The sequence below is a fragment of the Xenopus laevis genome, chromosome 6L (genome assembly GCF_017654675.1).
Source record: "Xenopus laevis strain J_2021 chromosome 6L, Xenopus_laevis_v10.1, whole genome shotgun sequence".
Classification (NCBI taxonomy): domain Eukaryota; kingdom Metazoa; phylum Chordata; class Amphibia; order Anura; family Pipidae; genus Xenopus; species Xenopus laevis.
Genome location: NC_054381.1, coordinates 2228272 through 2253491, shown reverse-complemented (window position 1 = coordinate 2253491; position 25220 = coordinate 2228272). Strand labels below are relative to the sequence as shown.

Here is a 25220-nt window from a genome sequence, read left to right as displayed (position 1 = left end):
CAATGTAACTGAATGTGTCTCAGTGGGACCTGGATTTTACTATTGAGAGCTGTTCTTAGATCTACCAGGCAGCTGTTATCTTGTGTTAGGGAGCTGCTATCTGGTTACCTTCCCATTGTTCTGTTGTTAGGCTGCTGGGGGGGGGTGATATCAGTCCAACTTGCAAAGAGAGACTGAAGTTTATCAGAGCACAAGTCACATGACTGGGGGCACCTGGGAAAATGACAATATGTCTAGCCCCATGTCAGATTTCAAAATTGAATATAAAAAAATCTGTTTGCTCTTTTGAGAAATGGATTTCAGTGCAGAATTCTGCTGGAGCAGCACTATTAACTGATGTGTTTTGAAAAAAAACATGTTTTCCCATAACAGTATCCCTTAAAGTAAACAAGCTTATGCCACATTCTGTGCAAGTGAAAGGTTTCTCTCCTGCAGGTATAATCTGTTTTAGGCAAAAATAGTTGCTATGAGTGAATTTGTTGACATAAGAGCAATGTGAAAATGTTTGCCACGTGTGGATTATATAATGAAGTCGAAGGTTTCCCGTTTTCAAGAAATGTTTGTCACATTCTGTACATGGGAAAGATTCCATTTGATGTGAAGTCTCTGGTGATTGCTAAGGGTCGTTTTTGTAGAGTAATATTTGCCACATTCTGTGCAAGTGAAAGGTTTCTCCCCTGTGTGGGTAATAGAATGCCGCTGAAGGTTGCTCTTTTTAGAGAAAGATTTGCCACATTCTGTACATGGGAATGTTTCCTGTTTTGTGTGAATTTTCCGGTGTCTACTAAGGTAGATCTTTGTAGAGAAACATTTGCCACATTCTGTGCAGGTCAAAGGTTTCTCCCCTGTGTGGTCCATACGATGCAGCTGAAGGCTGGTCTTTGTAGAGAAAGACTTGTCACATTCTGTACATAGGAAAGATTCCTTTTTTATGTGAATTCTCTGGTGTTGTATAAGGTTCGTCTTTATAGAAAAACATTTGCCACATTCTGTGCAGGTGAATGGTTTCTCCTCTGTGTGGGTAATAAAATGCTGCTGAAAGTAGGTCTTTGATAAGAAATGTTTGCCACATTCTGTACATGGGAAAGTTTCCCTTTTTAAGTGAAGTTTCTTGTGTGTAGTTAGGGATTTCTTTGTAGCAAAATGTTTGCCACATTCTGTACACGGGAACGTTTCACTCCTCGTGTGAATTTTCTGGTGTCTGATAAGGTTTTTCATTTTAGAGAACGGTTTGCCACATTGTGTGCAGGAGAAAATATCAGAGTGCTGCATATTCTTACATCTTGTGCATATGAATGGTTTCTCCCCAGTGTGAGTTGTGTGGGGGTACAGGAGGTTTCTCTTATTAGAAAAGATTTTCTCACATACTGTACAGGTAAATGTTTTTTCTTCTGCGTGAAGTTGCATGTGGCGTTCGAGGTGTTCCTTACGAGACAATTGTTTCCCACATTCCGCACATATAAAAGCTCCTGTGTGGACACTTATGTGAGAAGAAAGTCGGTCCTTTGTAGAGAATTTTCTCTCACATTCTGTACATGCATAAGGTTTCTCCTTTGTGTGAATTCTCTGGTGTCTTTTAAGGACAGTCTTTAAAGTGAAACTTTTGCCACATTCTGCGCACTTGTAAGGTCTCTCCCCCGTGTGATTTCTCTGGTGCTTTTTAAGGTTTGACTCTGTCATGAAACTTCTCCCACACTCTGGGCACATGCAGGGTTTCTCCCCGGTGTGAATTCTTTGGTGATATTTTAAGTTGTTCAGTACAGAGAAACATTGGTCACATTCTGTGCACTTGAAAAGTTTCTCCTGTGTGTGAATTCTCTGGTGTTTTCTAAGGGTACTACTTAGCGCAAAACGTTTGCCACATTTTGTGCACTTGAATGGTTTCTCTCCTGTGTGAGTTCTCAGGTGAGCCCACACTTGGCATTTTCTTGCAAATCTTTTCCCACATTCTGTGCATGCAAAAGCTTTTACTCCTGTGTGAATGCTCAGGTGAATATTAAGGTTACTTTGTCTTGTAAATCTTTTCCCACATTCTGTGCATGTGAAAGGTTTCTCCCCCGTGTGAATTCTCTGGTGTTCTTTAAGGAATTCTTTTAGCCTGAAACCTTTCCCACATTCTGTGCACATAAATGGGTTCTCCTCTGTGTGAAGTCTCGGGGGTTTATTAAGGTGGGTTTTTGCGCGCGGTTTCTCCCCTGTGTGAATTCTCTGGTGGATTCGAAGGATACTGCTTAGCCTGAAGCTTTTGCCACATTCCGTGCACGTGAATGGTTTCTCCCCTGTGTGAGTACTCAGGTGAGAATCAAGGTGATCTTTTCTTGCAAAGGTTTTCCCACATTCTGTGCATGTATATGGTTTCACCCCTATGTGAATTCTCTGGTGTTTTCTAAGGGTACTGCTGTCTCGGAAACTCTTCCCACATTCTGTGCACTTGTGTGATTTCTCTCCTGTGTGAATTATTTGGTGATTCTGAAGGTTTTCTTTCTGAGAGAAGCGTTTGCCACATTCTGTGCACACAAACGGTTTTATTCCTGTATGAACATTGTAGTGGCTGAGAAGGCTGCTCCGTTTAGAGAATTGTTTGCCGCATTCTGTACATGCATAAAGTTTCTCGCCTGTATGAATTCTCTGGTGCGTTGTAAGGACATGCTTCAGTCTAAAACTTTTGCCACATTCTGTGCACTTGAATGGTTTTTCCCCGGTGTGAATTAATTGGTGTTGCGTAAAGATATGTCTAAGTCTAAATCTTTTCCCACATTCTGTGCACTCAAAAGGTTTCTCCCCAGTGTGAATTTTCTGGTGAACAATAAGATATTTTTTCTTCACAAATCTTTTCCCACATTCGGGGCATTTGAATTGTTTTCTGACCGAGGGAAGTTTCTTCTGTGAATTTGGAAGGCTCATTGTACTAAAGCTTTTTCGGAGTCTGATACAGATTTTTCTCTCCGATATGAGGATTTGCTGGTGTTGGAGAAGTTGCATACGGTTTAATGGCCTCTTGATCGTTAGTTTCTGGGTCTTCTCTACCGCTTCTTCTTTTGATGCAAATGAAAAGGAATAACATAAATTTAGATTTTCATTCATTGTAAAACATATGTGCTTTGGTTTTGTTTTTTAGCTACTGGAGTATTTCTTTAGTATTTATAGGCACAGTTATCACAATGGGGTAAATTTATCAAAGAGTGAAGTTCCGCCACTAGAGTGAAATTCCGCCGCTCTCCATTCATTTCGATGGGATTTTGAAAGGCGTATTTATCAAAGGGTGAAAGTGAAAGTTCACCCTTTCATAAATACGCCTATAAAAATCCCATAGAAATGAATGGAGAGTGGCGGAATTTCACTATTAACTTCACTCTTTGATTAATAAACCCCAATGAGTCTATGACTAGTGACCTGTTTCGCTTCACCAAAAATTCACAAAACGGGAAGATTCGATGAAATTAAACAATTTTTGACTCGCAACTAATTTTTTCACCCTTTTGGAGTCTATGGGGCAAATTCACTAAGATGCGAACTTCGCCGCACTTCGCCAGGCGTAGTTTCGCCAGCGTTTCGCAAATTCACTAAAATCCGAAGTTGCGCTCAGGGGTAGCGTAAGGTTGTGGAGTTGCGCTAGCGTTGATTCACTATATAAAGCAAAGTTGCGCTAGCGAAGGCTAATTTGCATACGGCGCGAAATTCAAATTTCAATGGAGGAATACGTATCAGCACTACAAATGGCTAGAAAACCTTCAAATCAGCAAATAAAATTTTATTTTTGCCCTACACATGTGCCCACTGTATAGGTAAGTTGCCATGAGTCAGGAAATGTAGGGGGGAGGAAGGGGAGCCCCAAAAAATTTTTCGATCTTTTTCAGCCTATCAGCCATCATGTAGAAAACACGCCAGCGTTTTTTGGGACTTAGAAAAATTTTTGATTTTTTTGAAACAATCCCTATCTACTCTATTGCGCTTCGCCAGGTCTGAGGTGGCGAAGGAAGTCTAGCGTAAAAGGTAGCGTTCAGTACACTGCGCAAGTTAGTGAATTTGTGTAGTTTCGTCGCTAGCGAAGATTCGCCTGGCGTAAGGTTGCGAAGTAACACTAGCGAAACTACGCCAGCGTTCGTTAGTGAATTTACGCTATCATTCGGCACTTCGCGCGTTAGTGAATTTGCCCCTATAGGTGTTATTTTCACGGTGAAAAATTCGCTCATACCTATGATGATCAAAGGTCAAATTTCAAATTGATGTAAATTTTTCTACACCCTAACAAATTCTAATGTACTACCAACTCAAACGTCTAAAATTTGATTGAATGTTACTGACCCAAAAACTCGAATTCAAATGGAAGTCGATTCAAATTTTTTGTCCAATAAAAACTCGAATGCGAGGAAGGCTAGTAACATCTTAAAACGGTTCAACAAGCTTCTGCCATTGAATTTGGCAGGTTTTTGCAAAATTCTAATTAGAACTGTTTCCATGGTTGAGGTGTGATAAACCTTACATTCAAATTCTCATTCGAGTTGGTGCTTTTAAATTCAAATTTAGAGTTTTGACCAGAAAAAAATTTGAAAATTCAAATTCACCATTCCAACCTTAATAAATCTGCCCCTAAAAACATGTAAAGCTGGCCATAGACGGAAAGATCTGATCGTACGAATTGAGGATTTGTACGATTTTCGAACCGTGTGTGGAGAGTCCTGACATTTTTCGTCCGGCGGAGATCGGTCGTTTGGTCGATGGGACAGGTTAGAAGATTTCTGTCGGCTGCCGATAATATCTCTGTGTGTATTGCCGATCGTAGGATTTTCAGTGGGAGACTGTCACCAGCTTTGGTTGGACATAGATATCGTACGATTACTGTCAGGGGCAGAACATTGCTGATCTGTTCTTTAACTAATCTGACTGGTAAGACTTTGATCTGAATGGTTAGTGGCGGGTCGGGAGATGGGAAAGTCTGATCGTACGATGATTCCAACAATCGGATCTTTGCGTCTATGGCCAGCTGAAGGCTACCTCTGTAATGGGCACAGTCACAGGATAAATGGACATTGATTTTACTATATTGAGTCGCTGCTCACAATTTACTCAGTTGAATCTGATCTCCCAACTGAAGTCTCAGGGCTGTGCAGCTGGGCCTCCATGTCAACTTGGTAAGTAAGGTCTATCCAATCATTGTCATGACAGCAATTTACACCTGCACTCGAAAATAAATTATGCGTTATGGCAACATTGTAGAAAAAAGAAAAGTATAATTAAATGGTGGTTTCTCCTTCCTTTATGTAAGAAAGAAGCAGTCCTGTCCTGCTTTATGGCAGCTGAGATTCTAGCTATCTGTATAACAGAACATTCTGTCCCAGTGGCTGCACAGATCCTATCTGATCCCCATTGTAAGCAGCAGTCCTGTCCTGCTTTATGGCAGCTGAGATTCTAGCTATCTGTATAACAGAACATTCTATCCCAGTGGCTGCACAGGTCCTATCTGATCCCCATTGTAAGCAGCAGTCCTGTCCTGCTTTATGGCAGCTGAGATTCTAGCTATCTGTATAACAGAACATTCTGTCCCAGTGGCTGCACAGATCCTATCTGATCCGCATTGTAAGCAACAGTCCTGTCCTGCTTTATGGCAGCTGAGATTCTAGCTATCTGTATAACAGAACATTCTGTCCCAGTGGCTGCACAGATCCTATCTGATCCCCATTGTAAGCAACAGTCCTGTCCTGCTTTATGGCAGCTGAGATTCTAGCTATCTGTATAACAGAACATTCCAGTGGCTGCACAGATCCTATCTGATCATTTACCTCTCACTTCCGGATTCCCTGGGACTTCCTTTTCCACAGATTCTTCCCCCAATCCTCACATCAGCTTCCCAGGCTCCTAGTGTTCTTGTCAGTTTGGGGCCAATTCATCCCGGGGCCAGTGGCTAGAGTCTCTGCCAGGAGCACTGCCATTCACATGTGGCAGTTTATGAGAAACAAAACTCACTGCCTGTTCTGTGTGTGTAACTGCCACAAAATGCTGCTCTGGCCCCTCCCCCCAGGGAGAAAGTAGTTTCATGGTCCTAGTGCTGCTGGGATTTTCCAGCCAGACAGGGACATGTTTTGTACTGACTTATTTCATTTGGCAACAAAGTGACAGAAACCACCTGTGATGTGTTCATTCGCCTAAATGGAAACAATTCAGCCCAAATATTTTGTATGGATATCTATTTATTGAGTCTACTGACGGCAGGAATATCACAAGATTTGGATCAGGGACAGTCGTGTAACCTGGGACCTAATTATAAATATAAATATATATATATATCACATGGTGATGGTTGGTGGAAGTGGTAAATAGTAGGGATGCACCGAATGCACTATTTTGAATTCGGCCGAACCCCTGAATCCTTCGTGAAAGCCGAATCCTAATTTGCATATGCAAATTAGAGGTGGGAAGTGGAAAACATCTTTTACTTCCTTGTTTTGTGACAAAAAGTCACTCAATTTCCCTCCCCACCCCTAATTTACATATGCAAATTAGGATTTGGTTCGACCGGGTAGAAGGATTCGGCCGAATCTGAACCCTGGTGAAAAAGGCCGAATCCCGAACCGAATCCTGCATTTGGTGCATCCCTAGTACATAGGGAAAGGGAACCCCAGAAATGACTTTATTCTGTATCTACACCGTTTGCTCCTCAGATAAACAGCACAACGACAGGACCCCACTGCACCACTTTTGGGTATAGAGCAGGGATCCCCAACCTTTTGAACCCGTGAGCAACATTCAGAAGTAAAAGGAGTTTGGGAGCAACACAAGCATGAAAAATGTTCTTGGGGTGCCAAATAAGGGCTGTGATTGGCCATTTGGTTGCCCCTATGTGGATGGTCAGCCTACATTGAGACTCTGTTTGGCAGTACACCTGGTTTTTATACAACTAAAACTTGCCTCCAAGCCTGAAATTCAAAAATAAGCCCCTGCTTTGAGGCCACTGAGAGCAACATCCAAGGGGTTGGAGAGCAACATGTTACTCACGAGCTACTGGTTGGGGACCACTGGTCTATACCCTGCCCCTACTGAGGGTCTGTCCCTCTACATTATCATTGGCTGCACACGGTACCAGATCTGGCAGCAGAGGTGCAGGAGAACTTTTGGCTACGCTAAGGCTACTCCTGGCAATATTGTAAGAGCAACTCTGGCTCAGTTGAGTTTCCTGAAGGAAAATGATATAAGGAGGTCAAACTCTAATGGAAAGCGATGGCGAGGGTTGTACCTTTCTCTTTCATGAACTTGCCCTCTTGTTATGTGCTGTGTTACTTTTATTAATACTGTCTCCAGTACTCTGATACTGCTCTCCTTTTCTTCTCAGGGTGATGGTGGTAACATTGCTCAGCCTGGAGTACGAGGACTGGCTATTGTTCTTGTGTTTTGGGGTGATATAAAGGCCATATGGACAAAAACAAGACTTTGCGAGTTTGGCCTTGTGAATTGGTGGGTTTTTCTTTGGACTTTTGCCTATGGACAGAGGGATGGACTCTGCGGGCAGGAGGGTGTATGGGTGGGGTTGTGGCTTTTGGATTTGCTAATATCTTATATTTTGATGAATTAATGTAAGTGTATTTTTTCTAATAAAAATCCCTACTGAGGGTCTGTAATTCAAGATTCTCTCATGAAAAGAATGGGAAATCTTATACAAATACACTCAGATGTGTCCTTTCATACAGGGAAACAAAGCCCCACAACGAGGGAAGAATCGCACATCAGGCGTCTGTCCCGCTTCTTATAGTGACCTCTAATAGGGACAGTGATATTTTATTTTCAGCAAAAAAAAAAAAAAAGCCTCAGGATTGTGCAGTGAGTCTCGGCCTCTTAAAACTCTCATTGGCACAAACCCTGCCTTACACCCAGGCCGGCTGAACTATAACTCACTCACTGCAGGATTCCATGTGCTCTCAATTCATCTCATCATTTAATCACTTTGCATTCATTTCTGTAAGTGCTTTGCTTCTGTGCTGGAAATGGAGCGTATTTGCTTATTTTAGCCTTTGCACCGGTGTTGTTAAACTATACCTTCTGACATCAGTTTCTACCCATCCTCTTGAATAGCCATACGCCGCCATTATTTGTATTTATTAATTTATAGCACTGGTACAATTCTGTTGCACATTAAGGCGGCTATAGATGCAAAGATCCGCTCGTTTGGCGATGTTGCCCAACGAGCGGATCTTTCCCCAATATGCCATTAACAGGCACGGCTATATCGGGGGTAATCTGATTATTCGGCCATATGGCTGAACGATCAGGTTACGATGTGCCGTGGGCTCCAGCGGGATCGGTCGGGTCAAAATCAAACGTGACGTCGGCACACGCCACACACGATCCGAAAATCGTACAAATCCTCGATTCGTACGATCGGATCTGTGTGTCTATGGCCACCATTACAGACAATTTTCTGATCAGATCATCCTGATTGGCCCAGTACATTGGTGGATAAATAGAGCACAACACAGAGGGGTAGGGAAAACTTCCTTACCAATTAGTGAAGCCTGTAACAGGGACAAAAAGTTACATAACTTTTATTTCATTATAGTGGACCTAGTAAAAAAAAAAGAGAAATTAAACACCTGTGATGTTTTTTAGACATATACAGGGGTCTGTCAGTATATGAAATGAATTAGAAAGAAAGTACCCTGTATATTTCTAGATAATTAATTATCAAACCCTAAAGTTGTGATTAACTTGTGGAATCAATTCATTAACTTACAACCCTTCAAATCATTTTAAATTAATTGTTCTATAATAAACACCAAATCAATCGACGCTAACAAGATAAATTGCTTCTATTATCTGTATTATTTGATGATTCAATAAATAATAAAGTGCCTGGTAATAAGTCGATGTCTCTTTAATTAATTCACCATTGCATTCCTTGAAGGTTATTAAAAACTAGGTAAGAAAAAGTGATTAAAAGTGAAAAGTTAATAAATAGAAAGTGTAATTACTTCGAACAAAGGGAGATCCTTGGTGTTGATATTTAATAAATATAAAGTGTCAGGTGCCTCAATTGATTAATTCAAAATTCCTATATTAAATTAAATTATGCCACACGAATGAAATTGATGATCAGATAAAAATTAAAAAGGTAATTAATTTCCTGGAGCGCTTGAATTCATTGAAATAGATGGAAAACAGAAATTATAGATGGTGGAACTGTCCCAAGATCTAATTATAGTGGACCTGTCACCCAGACATAATAATCTGTATAATAAAAGTCATTTTAAATGAAACATGAAATCCAAATTTATTTTTTTTTAAAGCATTTATAGCTGGTGTAAACTCATTTAAAAATCTCAGCTGTCAATCAAATATTGTCTGTCCCTCCTCTATGCCTTAGACAATAACTTTCACTTTCCATTCAGCACTTCCTACATGTCACTGCTCTCCCCACATTCCCCCCAATCTCTTCATCATTTAATTGTGTAGCCAGGACATGGGGATGGACATCAGGTCCCCCATTCTGGTGCACAAACAAGATTCTGAGATGATACAAGACTTGTCTTAATAACAGTGTCCCACAAAATGGCTCCTGCCTGCTTGTTATAATTATGAATTCCCAGACTGAAGGGAACAAGATTCATATAATTTATACAGTGTAATTAAAGTTCATTTTGCTTGACTAATGTGATAAAATAGGAGTTGGAATAATTTGTATTACACCACTTAAAAATAAAAGTCTGAGTATCCATTAACTTAGGGCTGCCATCTGTCCAGTTTTGAACCGGAAAGTCAGGTTTATAAATGTCACATTTTGATCACACGTGATGTGGAGTTGCTCTATATGTTAATTTATTAGAGGTTAAGCCTACTGACCAAAACATTTTCCTTAGATACAGAAAGTGATTCGGAGGAGGAACATAAAGATTTCTTCATGGACCTTCTTAGGGGTTTCACCTGTTTTTTTGATCCAGACAGCCTGGTTTTCAGAGGACTTGTCCGGGTCAAAACTGCCTGCCTGGTTTTCCAAATAAGGCAATAAAGACATGGCTCCCATTGATTGATGTGGCCTCACAAGTTCCGCCCTTGACATCAGCAGTCCCACTCCATGATGTCACCACACCAACACTCTCTCCAGAGTTTTTTCCAAGAAAAGGTGGCACCCCTATAATGTCTTTGTGCTCAAAGAGAAATTCTACTTACAGATACAGTGGGTAGTGATAGGGGCAACCTACGCACCACATATTCTGATCTGTTTATGGGCTGGTGGGAGGCTAACTGTAGCTTTACTGATGAGCTACTCGATATGTGTATAGCACACCCGTAGGTGGGCCTGAGTTGTGTGCTTACAGTGTGTGAACACGTTATACTGTGTGTAGTGTGACCCACTTGTACCCGGGCAACTCCCAGCAACTCTCCATACCTTCGTACCAATATGGTTAACCATGTTGTTCTACTCCAAACTACTGAGTCACTTACTGCTTTCCCACAAAACCTCCACTTTCTAGAATATTGTCTCCCACAAAGCAAGTGAAAACATCCTAAATATGAATGTCAGGGGTCCAATGAATAGTTTGATGCCCATTGTGTTTCCATTTTGTGTAGGACTACCAAAGTATCTGTTGTTTAGAGACCCCAAAATGAAGTTAGCACATACAAACTGCCCCTGAATAAGCAATGAATTTACTACAATTTTTGCGGGGTAAAAAAACAAAACGAAATCTTGACCACTAAAATGATACGTTGACCACTAAAACCATATATTTTTGGAAAGTACATATGTAGACAAATTTAAAATGGGTAACCATGTTTACCTACTCTAAACTACTGAGTCGCAATGCTTTCCCAAAACTGTCAATTTTGATGAAATATCTGAAAAGTGCCTCAAAGCTTCCACTTTCTAACATCTTCTCTCCCACACAACATTAGGTACCAAGAAAAAACATCCTCATATGAATGCCAGGGGTCCACTGAACAGATTGGGGCCCATTGTCCATAGGATTATCAAGGTATCTGGCGTTTAGAGACCCAAATTGAAGTTAGCACATACAAATTGTCTCAGAAGTCACTTTAGCTAATGGATCAACACATTTGCTGCATTTTTTGCAGGGTAAGATAGACGTTGACCCCCAAAAATCTGAGTCACAGAGTTCAGCTGCAGATATGGAGCAGATATAAACTTACCTTCCCTCCCCACTTGAATCAAATTCAAATCTAATTAGATTCAAGTTTACGAGTCGGTAATATTCGTTCGAGTAAAAAAAAAAAATTAAATGAATTTAAAATTCGACCCTTAATAATCCCCCCTCTCACACAAATTCCAAGCTCAAATTATTTTTGTCAAAAGTTGGTTGGAGTTTCCCCCACTGTATTGGGGGAAGTGATAAAACAATTATTGATTAAGATTGATTAAGACCCCCCAGAGGCCCCCATTCTAGGTGGGCCCCACTTATAAGCCCATTTGCAAGGGTGCTTCATTTCGAATTGATTCATTTATAAGTGAGTTAACAAGGAGTTAAACAAGGGGAGACAACACAGAGGACTACGTTACCTGCTAGAAATTGTAATGGGAAAGTTAATCATTTTGCTGTGTTTGCATGCACGGTGCTCCCTAAGGTAGTTACTTCCTTAAACCATCCTATTGTCTGTCACTATTCTATTTACATATCTTCTTCTCTACTTCATTCCACATACTCCAGCTCTTATACACTTTACTACTACTTGCAACACCTTTGTCCTCCAGTTACCAACAAGACCCGGATATGTCGTCACTTCAAATCCTCTTCCCACATCTTTTCCCTCTTTTACCTACTTTTGCTGGCTGCAGGGGATATCTCTCCAAACCCTGGACCCTGCTCCATACCAACATATATTCCACCTCGTTTTCCTGCCAACTTGCGCAAATCTTCTCATTCCTTTACTTTCTCTAACCTTATTCAGATTCTGACTCTTCCTTCTTCCTGTCTTCCCTTTTCTTGTGCGCTTCTTAACACCCGCTCTTTAACTAACAAATCCACATTAATCCATAATCATTTTTGCTCTAATTCACTTAGTCTTCTTGCAGAAGACTGGCTCTCACAAAATGATACCGCCATTGAGGCTGCACTCTCTCTCATGGTGGTCTATCTTTCTCTCACACCCCCCGAACCATTGGACGTGGTGGGGAGTTGGAATTCTCCTCTCCCTATCAGTTCAAACCTATTCCTCCAGCCTTCTCATTTAACTCTTTTGAGGTGCATGCCATTCACATCTTCCACCCTCTCTCTGTGCGTGTAGCTGTCATTTACAGACTCCCATCAGCCTCCTCCTCTGCTGCCTTCCTTTCTGACTTTGACACCTGGCTTTCTTTCTTCCTCTGCACTGACAGCCCTGCAATCATTCTTGGGGATTTCAACTTCCACATTGATGATTCTTCACAACCCTGGTCCTCTCGTTTTCTCCGCCTAACCTCCTCCTTTGAGCTCCAGCAGTGGACAAACACCCCTACTCGTAAGGATGGCCACTTTCTGGATCTAGTGTTTACTAAAAAACTCTCTCTCTGGTTTTAACAGTGAACCCTTCCCCCTTTCCGATCACAATTTGCTCACATTTTCCATCTCTCACTCTCCGTGCCCACCTGCTTCTTCCCCCACTGTCTTAGTCCGGGATACACGTGACATTGACCTTCCAGCCTTAGCTCAGTCTTTCAGGTCCAGTCTCATTTCCCTTAAGGAAACGTCTGATCCTGATATCCTGGTAAATGAGTATAATCACATACTATCCTCAACCATTGGCATATTTGCCCTTTACAGGCTAAGCGTTCACGTGCTCTGAACCCACGACCCTGGCTAAATTCACAAACCAGATTCTTACGCTACTACATGAGATCTGCTGAACGTATGTGGAAGAAATCCCTTACGCAAGCAGACTTTTTTCACTATAAATTTCTATTGTCCAGCCTCAATTCTGCATTGTCAAAAGCCAAGCAAGAGAACTACAGTACCCTTATAAACAATCACAAATCCAACCCACGATGCCTGTTTTCTCTATTCAATACTCTTCTCCATCCCTCATCAACAGTATCAGTCAACCAGACACACTCTTCTCAGGACTTTGCTGATTTCTTTAAAGACAAAGTAGAGTCCATCCGCAATCAGATCCCTACCTCTACTAATGTAAACCAGTTCCTCCTTCCTAAGCCCCTTCTGCATGTCTTAATTCCTTCCCTCCGGTAACAATGTCTGAAGTCTCCAAGCTTCTCTTGTCCTCCCCGCTCACAACTTGCCCCCTTGACCCTATGCCTTCTTCTCTGCTCAAACACTGTGTTGCAGAGCTTACACCACTACTTACTCACATCTTCCATTCTTCTCTACCTTCTGGAACCTTCCCTTCTACTTTCAAACAGGCCTGTGTAAAGCCTATTCTTAAAAAGGCCACGCTTGACCCAGCCTGTCTATCAAATTACCATCCTGTCTCCCTTCTCCCACTTACCTCTAAACTCCTAGAACGTATTGTGTTCTCCCATATTACTAACTTTCTACACACCCATGATCTGTTGTTCCCTCTGCAATCTGGTTTCAGGCCTGGTCACTCTACTGAGACTGCTTTGTGCAGAGTTACAAATGATCTTCAGGTGCCAAAGCCAAAGGTCACTTCTTCATCCTTCTCCTCCTTGACCTATCATCTGCATTTGATACAGTTGACCACTCTCTCCTGATGCCGATTCTGTATTTACTTGGCATCCGTAACCAGGCTGCATCTTGGCTCTCTTCTTACCTTTCTAACCGATCATTCACTGTCTCCTATGATAACAAAAGCTCATCTCCAGTTCCACTTAATGTGGGGGTGCCGCAAGGTTCTGTACTTGGTCCACTGTTGTTCTCCCTGTTTTAGGGAGATCTCACCTGTTCATTTGGCTTCAATTATCATCTGTATGCTGATGATACCCAAATATATGTATCCACCCCTTCATTAACAGCTGAAACAGAGGCTCATATCTCCTGGCTATCTCAAATTGGATGAACCAGTGCCACTTCAAACTCAACCTAACACTGAACTTATCATCTTTCCACCTAAGCCTGGTCCTACTCCCCTATTTACTATCTCTATTGATGGCTCATTAATCCTGTCACTTTTTCTTACGCAATATTGCCAAAATCTGTCCCTTCCTTTCACCTGATACATCCAAGATGCTCATGCATAATCTCATCCTATCCCGACTAGATTACTGTAACCTTCTACTAACTGGCCTCCCTAACTGCCATCTCTCCCCTCTACAGTCTGTATTAAACACTGCTGCCAGAATTCAATGCCCTTCATTCCTCTGCACCTCACTACATCTCATCTCTTGTCTCTCTATATGTTCCTGCCCGAAACCTCCGCTCCTCTCAGAGGCTCCTCTGTGTGGCTTGGTTGTACCCCCCACTACTACTGCTGTTTCCCGTATCAAACCCTTCTCTCTTGTGACTCCTTATATTTGGAATGTCATTCCTGAATCTCTCAGGAGAGAATCCTCCTTCAGTGTTTTTATAACGAAACTCAAAGACTCCCTCTGGGAGCACCTGGATAACAGCTGAACTGGCCCTTATATAACAGTGTAACAAACTGTAACTCACAGCACCTTAATACCCCTCTGAATTGTGTCTGTATGTTACCCTCCCATTTAGACTGTAAGCTCTACGGGGTAGGGTCCTCTAGCCTTTTGTTTCCTTGACTCTGAGCACTTAATCTGTATTGTAATTATATTTTATATTTATGTGAATTGTATTTCTAATAATGCTCTTATTGTTACTTTTTATTCCAATGACCCCTTGTTTGTTACTACTAATTTATTGTTTTGTTGTACAGTGCTTTGCCCACGAGGAGCGCTTTACAAATAAAAATATACATACATATACATACATATATACATACATACATATATACATACAGACATACATTTGTCACCTGGGTCCCTGGGTGGAAGGCCTGACCAATAAAAAGCCTCGAGATTCAATCAGGAAAAATTGGCCAATGCACCCAAGACCACACCCCTGAGCAGCCCAAATCATGCTCCATTTTACATAAAATCCTGCCCAGAATTTGTGATGGGAGCTTCAAAACAGAAATTTGTTTCTTAATTTAAGAATCTTATGCCACATTCTGTGCAAGTAAAAGGTTTCTCTCCTGTGTGGATAATCTGGTTTAGGCAAAAAATTGCTATGAAAATGCTCTTCCTGTGTGGATTATATAATGCCCTTAAAGGGGAAGGAAACCTAGTCGGCGCAAACCCCCCCCCTCCCTCCCGTGTGTTGCCCACCCTCCCTCCTCCCCCCTGGCCTACCCGTCCCGCTGGGCAAATGCCCCTAACTTGTTACTTACCCTTCTGCGCAGGTCCAGTCCAGGGAGTTCACAGACAACATCTTCTTCCACGCGATCTTCTTCCTGCTGTGAACGGCGTTTTGGCGCATGCGCAGTAGGAGCATTTTGCCGGTACGGATCTACTGTGCATGCGCCAAAAGTCACGCGCATGCGCAGTAGATCGTACCGGCGAAATGATCCTACTGCGCATGCGCCGTTCACAGCAGGAAGAAGATCACGTGGAAGAAGATGTCGTTTGTGAACTCCCTGGACTGGACCTGCGCAGAAGGGTAAGTAACAAGTTAGGGGCATTTGCCCAGCGGGACGGGTAGGCCAGGGGGGAGGAGGGAGGGTGGGCAACAAACGGGAGGGGGGGTGGGGGGGTTTGCGCCGACTAGGTTTCCTTCCCCTTTAAAGGTTGCTCTCTGTCAAGAAACATTTGTCACATTTGGTACAAGGGAAAGTTTCTGTTTTATGTGAATTCTCTGGTGTTTGCTAAGGGTCATCTTTGAAGAGAAACATTTTCCACATTCTGTGCAAGTGAAAGGTTTCTCCCCTGTGTGGGTAATAGAATGCCGCTGAAGGTTACTCTTTTTAGAGAAGGATTTGCCACATTCTGTACATGAGAAAGTTTCCTTTTGTATGTGAATTTTCTGGTGTCTACTAAGGTATAGCTTTGTAGAGAAACATTTTCCACATCCTGTGCAAGTGAAAGGTTTCTCCCCTGTGTGGATAATAGAATGCTCCTGAAGGTTACTCTTTTTAGAGAAAGACTTGCCACATTCTGTACATGAGAAATGTTCCCTTTTTATATGAATTCTCTGGTGTCTGCTAAGGTAGATCTTTGCAGAGAAAGATTTGCCACATTCTGTGCAAGTGAAAGGTTTCTCCCCTGTGTGGGCCATAGAATGATGCTGAAGGCTGCTCTTTTTAGCGAAACGTTTGCCACATTCTGTGCAAGTGAAAGGTTTCTCCTCTGTGTGGATAAAATAATGCTGCTGAAGGCTGCTCTTTCTAGAGAAAGATTTGCCACATTCTGTACATGAGAAAGTTTCTGTTTTTATGTGAATTTTCTGGTGTCTACTAAGGTAGATCTTTGTAGAGAAACATTTGCCACATTGTGTGCAAGTGAAAGGTTTCTCCCCTGTGTGGGCCATAAAATGCTGTTGAAGGCTGGTCTTCGTTAAGAAAGATTTGCCACATTCTGTACATGGGAAATTTTCTGTTTTTATGTGAATTCTCTGGTGTTTCATAAAGTTCTTCTTAATAGAGAAGCATTTGCCACATTCCATGCAAGTGAATGGTTTCTCCCCTGCGTGGCTCATACAATGTTCCTGATAGTAGGCCTTTGATAAGAAATGTTTGCCACATTCTGTACAATGGAACGTTTCCCTTTTTACATGAATTATCTGGTGTGAGGAAAGGTATTTCTTTGTGGAGAAATGTTTGCCACATTCTGTACATGGGAACGTTTCAGTCCTTGTGTGAAGTTTCTGGTGTGTGGAAAGGCAAGTTTTTGTAGAAAAATGTTTGCCACATTCTGTACATGGGAAGGTTCCAGTCCTCGTGTGAATTCTCTGGTGTTTGCTAAGGTATTTCATTTTGGAGAACTGTTTGCCACATTGTGTGCATGAGAAAAGATCGGAGTGTGGCATATTCTTACATTCTGTGCATATGAATGGTTTCTCCCCAGTGTGAGTTGTGTGGGGGTAGAGAAGGTGTATCTTACTAGAAAAGATTTTCCCACATATTGTACAGGCAAATGTTTTTTCTTCTTTGTGAAGTTGTAAGTGTTGTTCAAGGTTTTCCTTACGAGACAATTGTTTTCCACATTCTGTACAAGTAAAAGCTCCTGTGTGGACACTTATGTGAGAAGAAAGTCGGTCCTTTGTGGAGAATTGTTTCTCACATTCTGTACATGCATAAGGTTTCTCCTCAGTGTGAATCCTCTGGTGGTTTTTAAGGACACTCTTTACAGTGAAACTTTTCCCACATTCTGTGCACATGTAAGGTCTCTCCCCCGTGTGAATTCTCTGGTGTCTTTTAAGGTGTGATTTTGTCAGGAAACTTCTCCCACATTCTGTGCACTTGAAAGGTCTCTCCCCGGTGTGAATTTTTTGGTGAACTTTAAGGGTTCCCAGTAGAGTGAAACGTTGGTTACATTCTGTGCACTTGAAAGGTTTCTCTCCTGTGTGAATTCTACTGTGGCATTTAAAGAGATAATTGAGCTTGAAACGTTTCCCACATTTTGTACACTTGAATGGTTTCTCTCCTGTGTGGGTTTTCAGGTGAATATGAAGGCAGTCTTTTCTTGCAAATCTTTCCCCGCATTCTGTACATGTAAACGGTTTCTCTCCTGTGTGAGTTCTCTGGTGAGTATGAAGTCGAGCTTTTATTGCAAATCTTTTCCCACATTCTGAGCATTTGAATTGTTTTCTTACTGAGGGAAGTTCCTTCTGGGAGTTGGGAAGGCTCATTGTACTAAAGTTTTTTCAGGGATTTGCTGGTGTTGGAGAAGTTCTACAGTCTAATGGCCTCTTGTCTTTATCCAAAGAATCAGAATCATTGGCTTCTGGGCCTTCACCTCTTCTTTATTTAATGCAAAGGAAAAAGAAAAAAAAATACATTTAGATTATCATTCATTGTAAAAAATGTGTTTGACATTTGTGTGGTTTTGTATTTCAGCTACTGGAGTAGTTTTTTATAGTATATAGGCACAGACATCACAATAAACCTATGTCTAAGGGTGTTATCTTTTAAGGTTTTCCATTAAAATTCAAGTTTTTAGTTGAAGTTGAAGTTTTCTATTTTCTTTTTTTTTTTTTATATAATTCTCCGACCCTGGAAACAACTTCAATCTGAAAATACACCATCAAAAACCTATTGAGGTCACGTAGGAGTCAATGTCAGAGGTTCCTTGAACCATTCTAAGATGTCAATAGCCCGAATTATGTTCGAGTTTTTTCTGGAGGGTTTTGCCTGAAAACTAGATCAATTCAAGTTTTCTGTTGCCGAAAACTTGATTAATTTGAATTTTTGGGTATCTGAACTCGAAATATCAAGTTTTTTCCATTTAATTTTTTCTTAAATAAGATAGTTCATTCTAGGTATAAAACAACTCTACCTTTGATAAATAACCCTCTAAGTGTTATAAACACAAACTATATAAGGCTGTCTCTGTATTGGGTAAAAAATAAATGGACATTGATTTTACTTCTCTGCTCATTGAGTCCCTGCTCACAATATACTCAGCTGCATCCACTCCCCTAACTGAAGGATCAGGGCTGTGCAGCTGGGCCTCCATGTTGGGAAGTTGTGGATATAACTTTTATACAATTGAAGTCATCACAGTAATTCATATTTGTACTTGAAAAAAATGATAATATTGGTAATATTGTACAAAAAAATATACAATTAAATGATTGTTTCTCCTTCCTTTATCTAAGCAGTCCAGATTCTAGCTATCTGTATAACAGAACATTCTGTCCCAGTGGCTGCACAGATCCTATCTGATCCCCATTGTAAGCAGCAGTCCTGTCCTGCTTTATGGCAGCTGAGATTCTAGCTATCTGTATAACAGAACATTCTGTCCCAGTGGCTGCACAGATCCTATCTGATCCCCATTGTCAGCAACAGTCCTGTCCTGCTTTATGGCAGCTGAGAATCTAGCTATCTGTATAACAGAACATTCTGTCCCAGTGGCTGCACAGATCCTATCTGATCCCCATTGTAAGCAGCAGTCCTGTCCTGCTTTATGGCAGCTGAGATTCTAGCTATCTGTATAACAGAACATTCTGTCCCAGTGGCTGCACAGATCCTATCTGATCCCCATTGTAAGCAGCAGTCCTGTCCTGCTTTATGGCAGCTGAGATTCTAGCTATCTGTATAACAGAACATTGTATCACAAGCAGCCTATTGAGGCACTGAAGTAGTTAATAAAAAGGTCTTATTCACTAATGTTAAGGGGCCCTACAATTATTAAGCTGCAAGGCCAGATATGACATTACACACTCACACAGAAAATGACTGGACAGCAGATACAGGTAATATAAAGTGTATGATAAATACTCTCCATACATGGGGCAGATATTGGAATAGTTCATAAGAGTTCTGGGAAATCTTGGATGACATCTATAAAAGCCAATGAGAAAACATTGCACATTCTCCAGATTCCTTATGTAGAGCCTGTGTTGTCCCTTGTTCCCTCACTACAACTCCCAGCATGCCCAGAGAGCACACAGGGCCTGTAGCTGAGCAGAGCCATTTTGGTGCAGCATGTCTTTGGCTAAACACTATGGCTGATTAGAACATAATGGGGGGCATTAGATTGGATCAGTAGCACTGGCTCAGAGCTTTGTGCAGAGCAGCAGTGTGACATCCAATCATTTACCTCTCACTTCCCGATTCCCTGGGACTTCCTTTTCCACAGATTCTTCCCCCAATCCTCACATCAGCTTCCCAGGCTCCTAGTGTTCTTGTCACCAGTCAGTTTGGGGCCAATTCATCCCGGGGCCAGTGGCTAGAGTCTCTGCCAGGAGCACTGCCATTCACATGTGGCAGTTTATGACAAAACTCACTGCCTGTTCTGTGTAACTGCCACAAAATGCTGCTCTGGCCCCTCCCCCCAAGGAGAAAGTAGTTTCATGGTCCTAGTGCTGCTTGGATTTTAAAAGATTCAATAACAACCTGGAAAATGTGGATTTAAGTTGGCAATAAAGCTTTATTTATGTGCACAGCTACAACCCTGATATCTGTACTGGCTGGAGCTTAAAGGGATTCTGTCATGATTTTTATGATGTAGTTTTTATTTCTAAATGACACTGTTTACACTGCAAATAATTCACTGTACAATATAAAATGTCATTCCTGAAGCAGCAAGTGTATTTAGTTGTAATATTGGTGTGTAGGTGCATCTCAGGTCATTTTGCCTGGTCATGTGATTTCAGAAAGAGCCAGCACTTTAGGATGGAACAGCTTTCTGGCAGCCTGTTGTTTCTCCTACTCAATGTAACTGAATGTGTCTCAGTGGGACCTGGATTTTACTATTGAGTGTTGTTCTTAGATCTACCAGGCAGCTGTTATCTTGTGTTAGGGAGCTGCTATCTGGTTACCTTCCCATTGTTCTGTTGTTAGGCTACTGGGGGAGGGATGATATCAGCCCAACTTGCAGTACAGCAGTAAAGAGTGATTGAAGTTTATCAGAGCACAAGTCACATGACTTGGGGCAGCTGGGAAATTGACAATATGTCTAGCCCCATGTCAGATTTCAAAATTGAATATAAAAAAATCAGTTTGCTCTTTTGAGAAATGGATTTCAGTGCAGAATTCTGCTGGAGCAGCACTATTAACTGATGTGTTTTGATTTTATTTTCCCAGGACAGAATCCAAGTCAATACATAGGGAGATCTGCTTATTTGGTGACATTGACAAATGAGCAGATGATATGCCCACCTTGAGATGAGTGGCCTGGGCTAATCCAATCATAGGACCCAATGATCATTTTACAATGAGAAGAAAACAAACAAAGAGCAGCTCACCAAGGAAATAGAGGCCTCTGTAGCTGTAATAACAGAAAGAGGAAAGAGTGGTGGGATAAGGAATGGGATAAGGAATGGGATAAGGAATGGGATAAGGAATGCCAAAATGCAGTAGAAGAAAGAAACCCACACAAGAGCAAAAATAATTCAAACATAAACAAGACATAGTATAGAGAAATGTTTAATGAGTAAGAGGAAAATCAGATATTAAGAAGGAAGAAAAGAGCACTGGAATGGGAAAAATTGGGAGAAATTGAAGAGTTAAGCAAAGAAAGGGAATAGTATTAATTTGTATAAGAAAAACCAAAACTTGCAAGGAAAAGGGAAAAGTAAACCCTCCTTTGCCACAGGCTATGTAAAAAACAAATAACAGAACTTAGCACAATATTGTTAATATCCAATGCAGTGACCAGAGTGTTGCAACAAAAACAAATCTGTGTGTGTCTTGAACCATAGAAAGTCTATGTACAGATATTTCTCATGTGATCTAAAGTGCTGTAGTGATTTTTACGACATGCTTTTTCCAAAATAAAATTAGAATTAAGTAAAACAAGGTGCTTCTAGTTTTCTTCAACAGGTAGAATGAATTAAAGCAAGGAACCAATAGTGTGTTCTTCAACACAAGCAAGAAAAAGTCCATTGGGTGCCAATTATGGGCTGTGATTGGCTATTTGGTAGCCCCTATGTGGACTGGCAGCCTACAAGAGGCTCTACTCGGCACTATACTTAGTTTTTATGCAAATAAAACTTGCTTCCAAGTCTGGTATTTAAAAATAAGCTCCTGCTCTGAGGACACAGAGAGCAACATCCAAGGGGTTGGAGAGCAACATGTTACTCACGAGCTACTGGTTGGGGGTCACTGGTCTGGTGGGATTAGCAGCCAAAAACAACAACACATCAATATCAACCCCAGGGTATTTCTTTTTCTGTAACGACATTAAAAAGCAGGGACAGCGCCCATGGCGTAATTTGCCTTTGTTTTTAAAACGTGTTGCTCTTATATAAAAGTCTCACTTCTGAGCGCATTTCAAACAATCCCTTTCTCCAGTGTTATGGTGCAGGTTATAGAGGGAAGATTTGCAATACAAAGAGATTGATTCTGCCAGATTCTCCCTTGTGTTCCACCTGTATCTACACTCACTGCTGCGACTGGAAGTGATGTCACACCTGACGCATTTCGCTCAGCTTCTTCAGAGGTGGATCTCCTTTCCCTGCTAGTTTCCTTATATTGCCTGTGTTGCCATGGTTACACTTAATATTTATTTTGCAATTTGCAAGTCCGTTCAGTGATCTTGTAACCCCTCCCCCATAAAGTCCATATGGGCACCAGGTTAAAAAAAGCTGCAAAAGTAGTACCTTTCCCTTTAAAGCAAAAAATGACTTTCAATCATTGAATAAATACCTAAATTACTTATACAAATATAACAGTATATCAATCCTAACACACTGAAGACGCTAATGGGGTTATTTATTATAGTCCAAAAGGGGGGAAAAATCTGTTTTGTTTCATAAGAAAACTCATTTTAGTGGAAAAAAACTCAAATTGTTCATGATTTATTATACCCCTATGCTGCAAAAAGCCCAAATTTAAAAATCATCCATCTCAGACCAGTCGATCTGCATAAGTCAAAGGGAAAGGCTCCTATCTCAAACTAAATTTATTGGGGTCTTTGGGGTGTTTTCCGTGAAAATCCAACTTTTTTGGGCTTTCTGGCAAAAAAAATCAAAAAAAAATCAAGCAATTCAAGGAAAAAAAAGCCTGAAAAATTCAAGCAATTTGCGTTCCTGCTCGATTTTAACGAGTTTTTATGCAATCCATTTCATTTGGGTTATTTTATTAATAAATAAGGTCAAATCGAGCATGGGGGTTTGGTTGTGGTTTTTTTTTAAATAAAATATGAGATAAATTTGGATTTAAGTAAATAACCCCATAAAAAGAAAATAGATACTAGGAAACATTTTTTTAGAGGAAAGTCATTTAAGATTAAAGAAGAATACTTTAGCACAAAACAGAGAATTCCTACAGAAAGACCAGCACTATCATTGGGCCGACAGGGGGAAAAACAGGAGCGGCAGAACAAAAATATATAGAAAAGGAAAGGAACCGGGTGAGTGTAGAGCACAACAGGTTTGCACCATTACAAGTGAGTACACAACAGGCATGTGGAATGGGAAGAGAGAAAGGAAGAGAGAACCAATTTAGAGAGAAAAAGGAGAACTAAGGCCATCAAGAAGGACACTAAGGGGCAGATTTATCAAGGGTCAAATTGAAAATTAGAATTTTCAAGGTTTTTTTTATGGTCAAAACTGTCAAATTCAACTAGGGAGTTATTCAAATTTGATTTGAGTTTTCAAAAAAATTCAAATTTGATTTTCGAGATTTATCATACTCTGGCCCGAATATTCGAACTCAAATTAGACTATTCACCACCTAAAACCTACCAAATTGCTGTATAAGTCAATGGGAGAGGACCACGGATCAATTTTGAGTTGTTTGCAACCTTCCTGAAAAAACTCAAATCAAGTTTTTTTAAAGGAGAACCAAACCCTTATTTATAAAAAACCCTACCCCCCCAACCTAGATAGACCCCCCCCCTGCTCCCCCCAGGCTACGTGTTACCTTTGGTAATTGCCCTTAACTCTTTACTTACCTCTCTTTGCAGATTCAGCACAGCAGAGCTCACGGGCGCCATCTTCTTCTCTTCAGTAATCTTCGTGAAGTAAGAGCCATATTGGCGCATGCACAGTTGGAGCAGTCCTCTGGTTTTTGACAACTGCGCATGCACCAAAAGTGACAGAATGCGCTGAAGCTCCGGAAGACCCAATGATTACTGAAGAGCCTGAAGATAGCGCCCGTGAGCTCTGCTGCGCTGAATATGCAAAGAGAGGTAAGTAAAGAGTTAGGGGCAATTACTGAAGGTAACACTTAGGCTGGGGGAGCAGGGAGAGGGGTCTATGTAGGGTAGGGGGTAGCGTTTTTATTAATAAGGGTTTTGGTTCTCCTTTAAATTCACATTGAATTTGATTCAAATTTGATTTGAGTTTTTGAGTTGATTCTATTCATCCAAGTTTTAAAAATAAGACTTTTTTTAAATGAATTTCTAGTTCATGGTAGTTTTAAAAAAACTCACATGAATTTGAAATTCCACCCTTGATAAATGTGCCTCTTAGAATGAAAAAGGAGCAAAAGCGAAGAGGAATGAGAAAGTAGGAATCTTTAATTTGAGTAAAAGTAAAAAAAAAAATGACTACTGATAAAATAAAAGTCTATCATTTGCACCCACAATCAGAATGAAAAAAGAGAAATGGATATCATTATATTCCAAAATTAATTCTTTATATTTTAACAGGAAATCTCTCTGACAAATTTCTAACATCCACGTAACAAATGCAGTTATGAATTATGTAAAAATAAACTTAGACATAATATAGAACGGTATAACTTAATAGTACATGCCAAGCTAGAGTTTAATGATAAAATAGATGCCTATGACAGAAAACAAGATTTTATAGCACAGGATTCATTATATCAACAAAATAAAAACCCAGTTTCACAAAAATGATGAAATATCCAATATTCTGTGAAACACTTCTGTCACATTATGAACCAATAAGAAGAAAGCTGACTGCACTAAAACAAGCACATCCCTCCCAACATCTCCACCATGGAAAGAGGGACAAAAAGATCTGGAGTCTACTCAGCACGGCGGGATTTTTCGACCATGTCCGTTTTGACCAGGCCCCCAATTACCATGTCCATTAAAAAAATTGGCAGGTTTTGAAAGTTTGAACACATTTCTGGGCGTTTTCGCCAATGTTTTACGTGTTATGGTCTATAAATCTTAGGACGGAGACAACTTTTTTCTAATTTTGGTTCTGTACATGACCACAATGAATTTGAAATGAAACAATTCAGATGCAGTTGAACTGCAGACTTTCAGCTTTAATTCAGTGGGTTGAACAAAAAGATTACATAAAAAACACAATCACTTAATTTCAGGGGCTCACAAGTAATTGGACGATTGACTATTTGACTGGCTATTTCATGGGCAATTCCTTCATTATGTCATGATGTTGCAATATATGGACAAACCAGGTTTTGTTTAAAGGGGAGGGCGTTTTTTTAGTAATTCACAGAGTATCTAAATATTGATATATTGATAATGGGTGAATGCAGAGGATACACACAGTTCCAATTTTGCCAAAACTCCATATATTTCCAAACAAAATTATTTTAGTGGAACTGGGATTCTGACCACCAATCTCACTGCACAATACATTATTTATAGGCTTTATAGTGTTCCGTTATTTTTTGCATTTTTCTTCATCATATGGCTTTGTTTGCAGGCACGTTTCAGGGGCTGCTCCCGTCTGAGCCCCAATGCCGCCCCCCTCCTGCTCCGCTCTTCTAAC

General features: G+C 40.8%; 2 protein-coding genes across 7 annotated transcripts in view; both read right to left on the bottom strand.

Annotated features, from left to right (window-relative positions):
- Positions 1-25220, bottom strand: part of LOC121394826 (zinc finger protein 239-like) — a 601589-nt gene that overhangs the window by 412427 nt on the left and 163942 nt on the right. The window lies entirely within an intron of this gene.
- On the bottom strand, positions 309-20053 carry LOC108719507 (oocyte zinc finger protein XlCOF6-like). 6 transcript variants are annotated; one of them, XM_018268394.2, is made up of 3 exons: positions 5781-5860; positions 5061-5176; positions 309-3035 (listed from the first exon to the last, which is right to left on the bottom strand). In XM_018268394.2, exon 3 carries the CDS (start codon positions 2980-2982, stop codon positions 550-552), a length of 2433 nt encoding a protein of 810 aa, XP_018123883.1. In that variant the 5' UTR covers positions 2983-3035; positions 5061-5176; positions 5781-5860; the 3' UTR covers positions 309-549. The 6 variants fall into 6 exon arrangements, with proteins under 6 accessions (XP_018123883.1, XP_041422786.1, XP_018123884.1 ...); XM_041566852.1 differs by lacking the exons at positions 5061-5176; positions 5781-5860 and adding an exon at positions 19661-20043; XM_018268395.2 differs by lacking the exon at positions 5061-5176 and having other exon boundaries at positions 5781-5862.

Excerpts from the sequence above, each read along its gene's own strand:
- LOC108719507 (XM_041566852.1), bottom strand. The coding sequence starts at position 2,982 with ATGCAACTTCTCCAACACCAGCAAATCCTCATATCGGAGAGAAAAATC.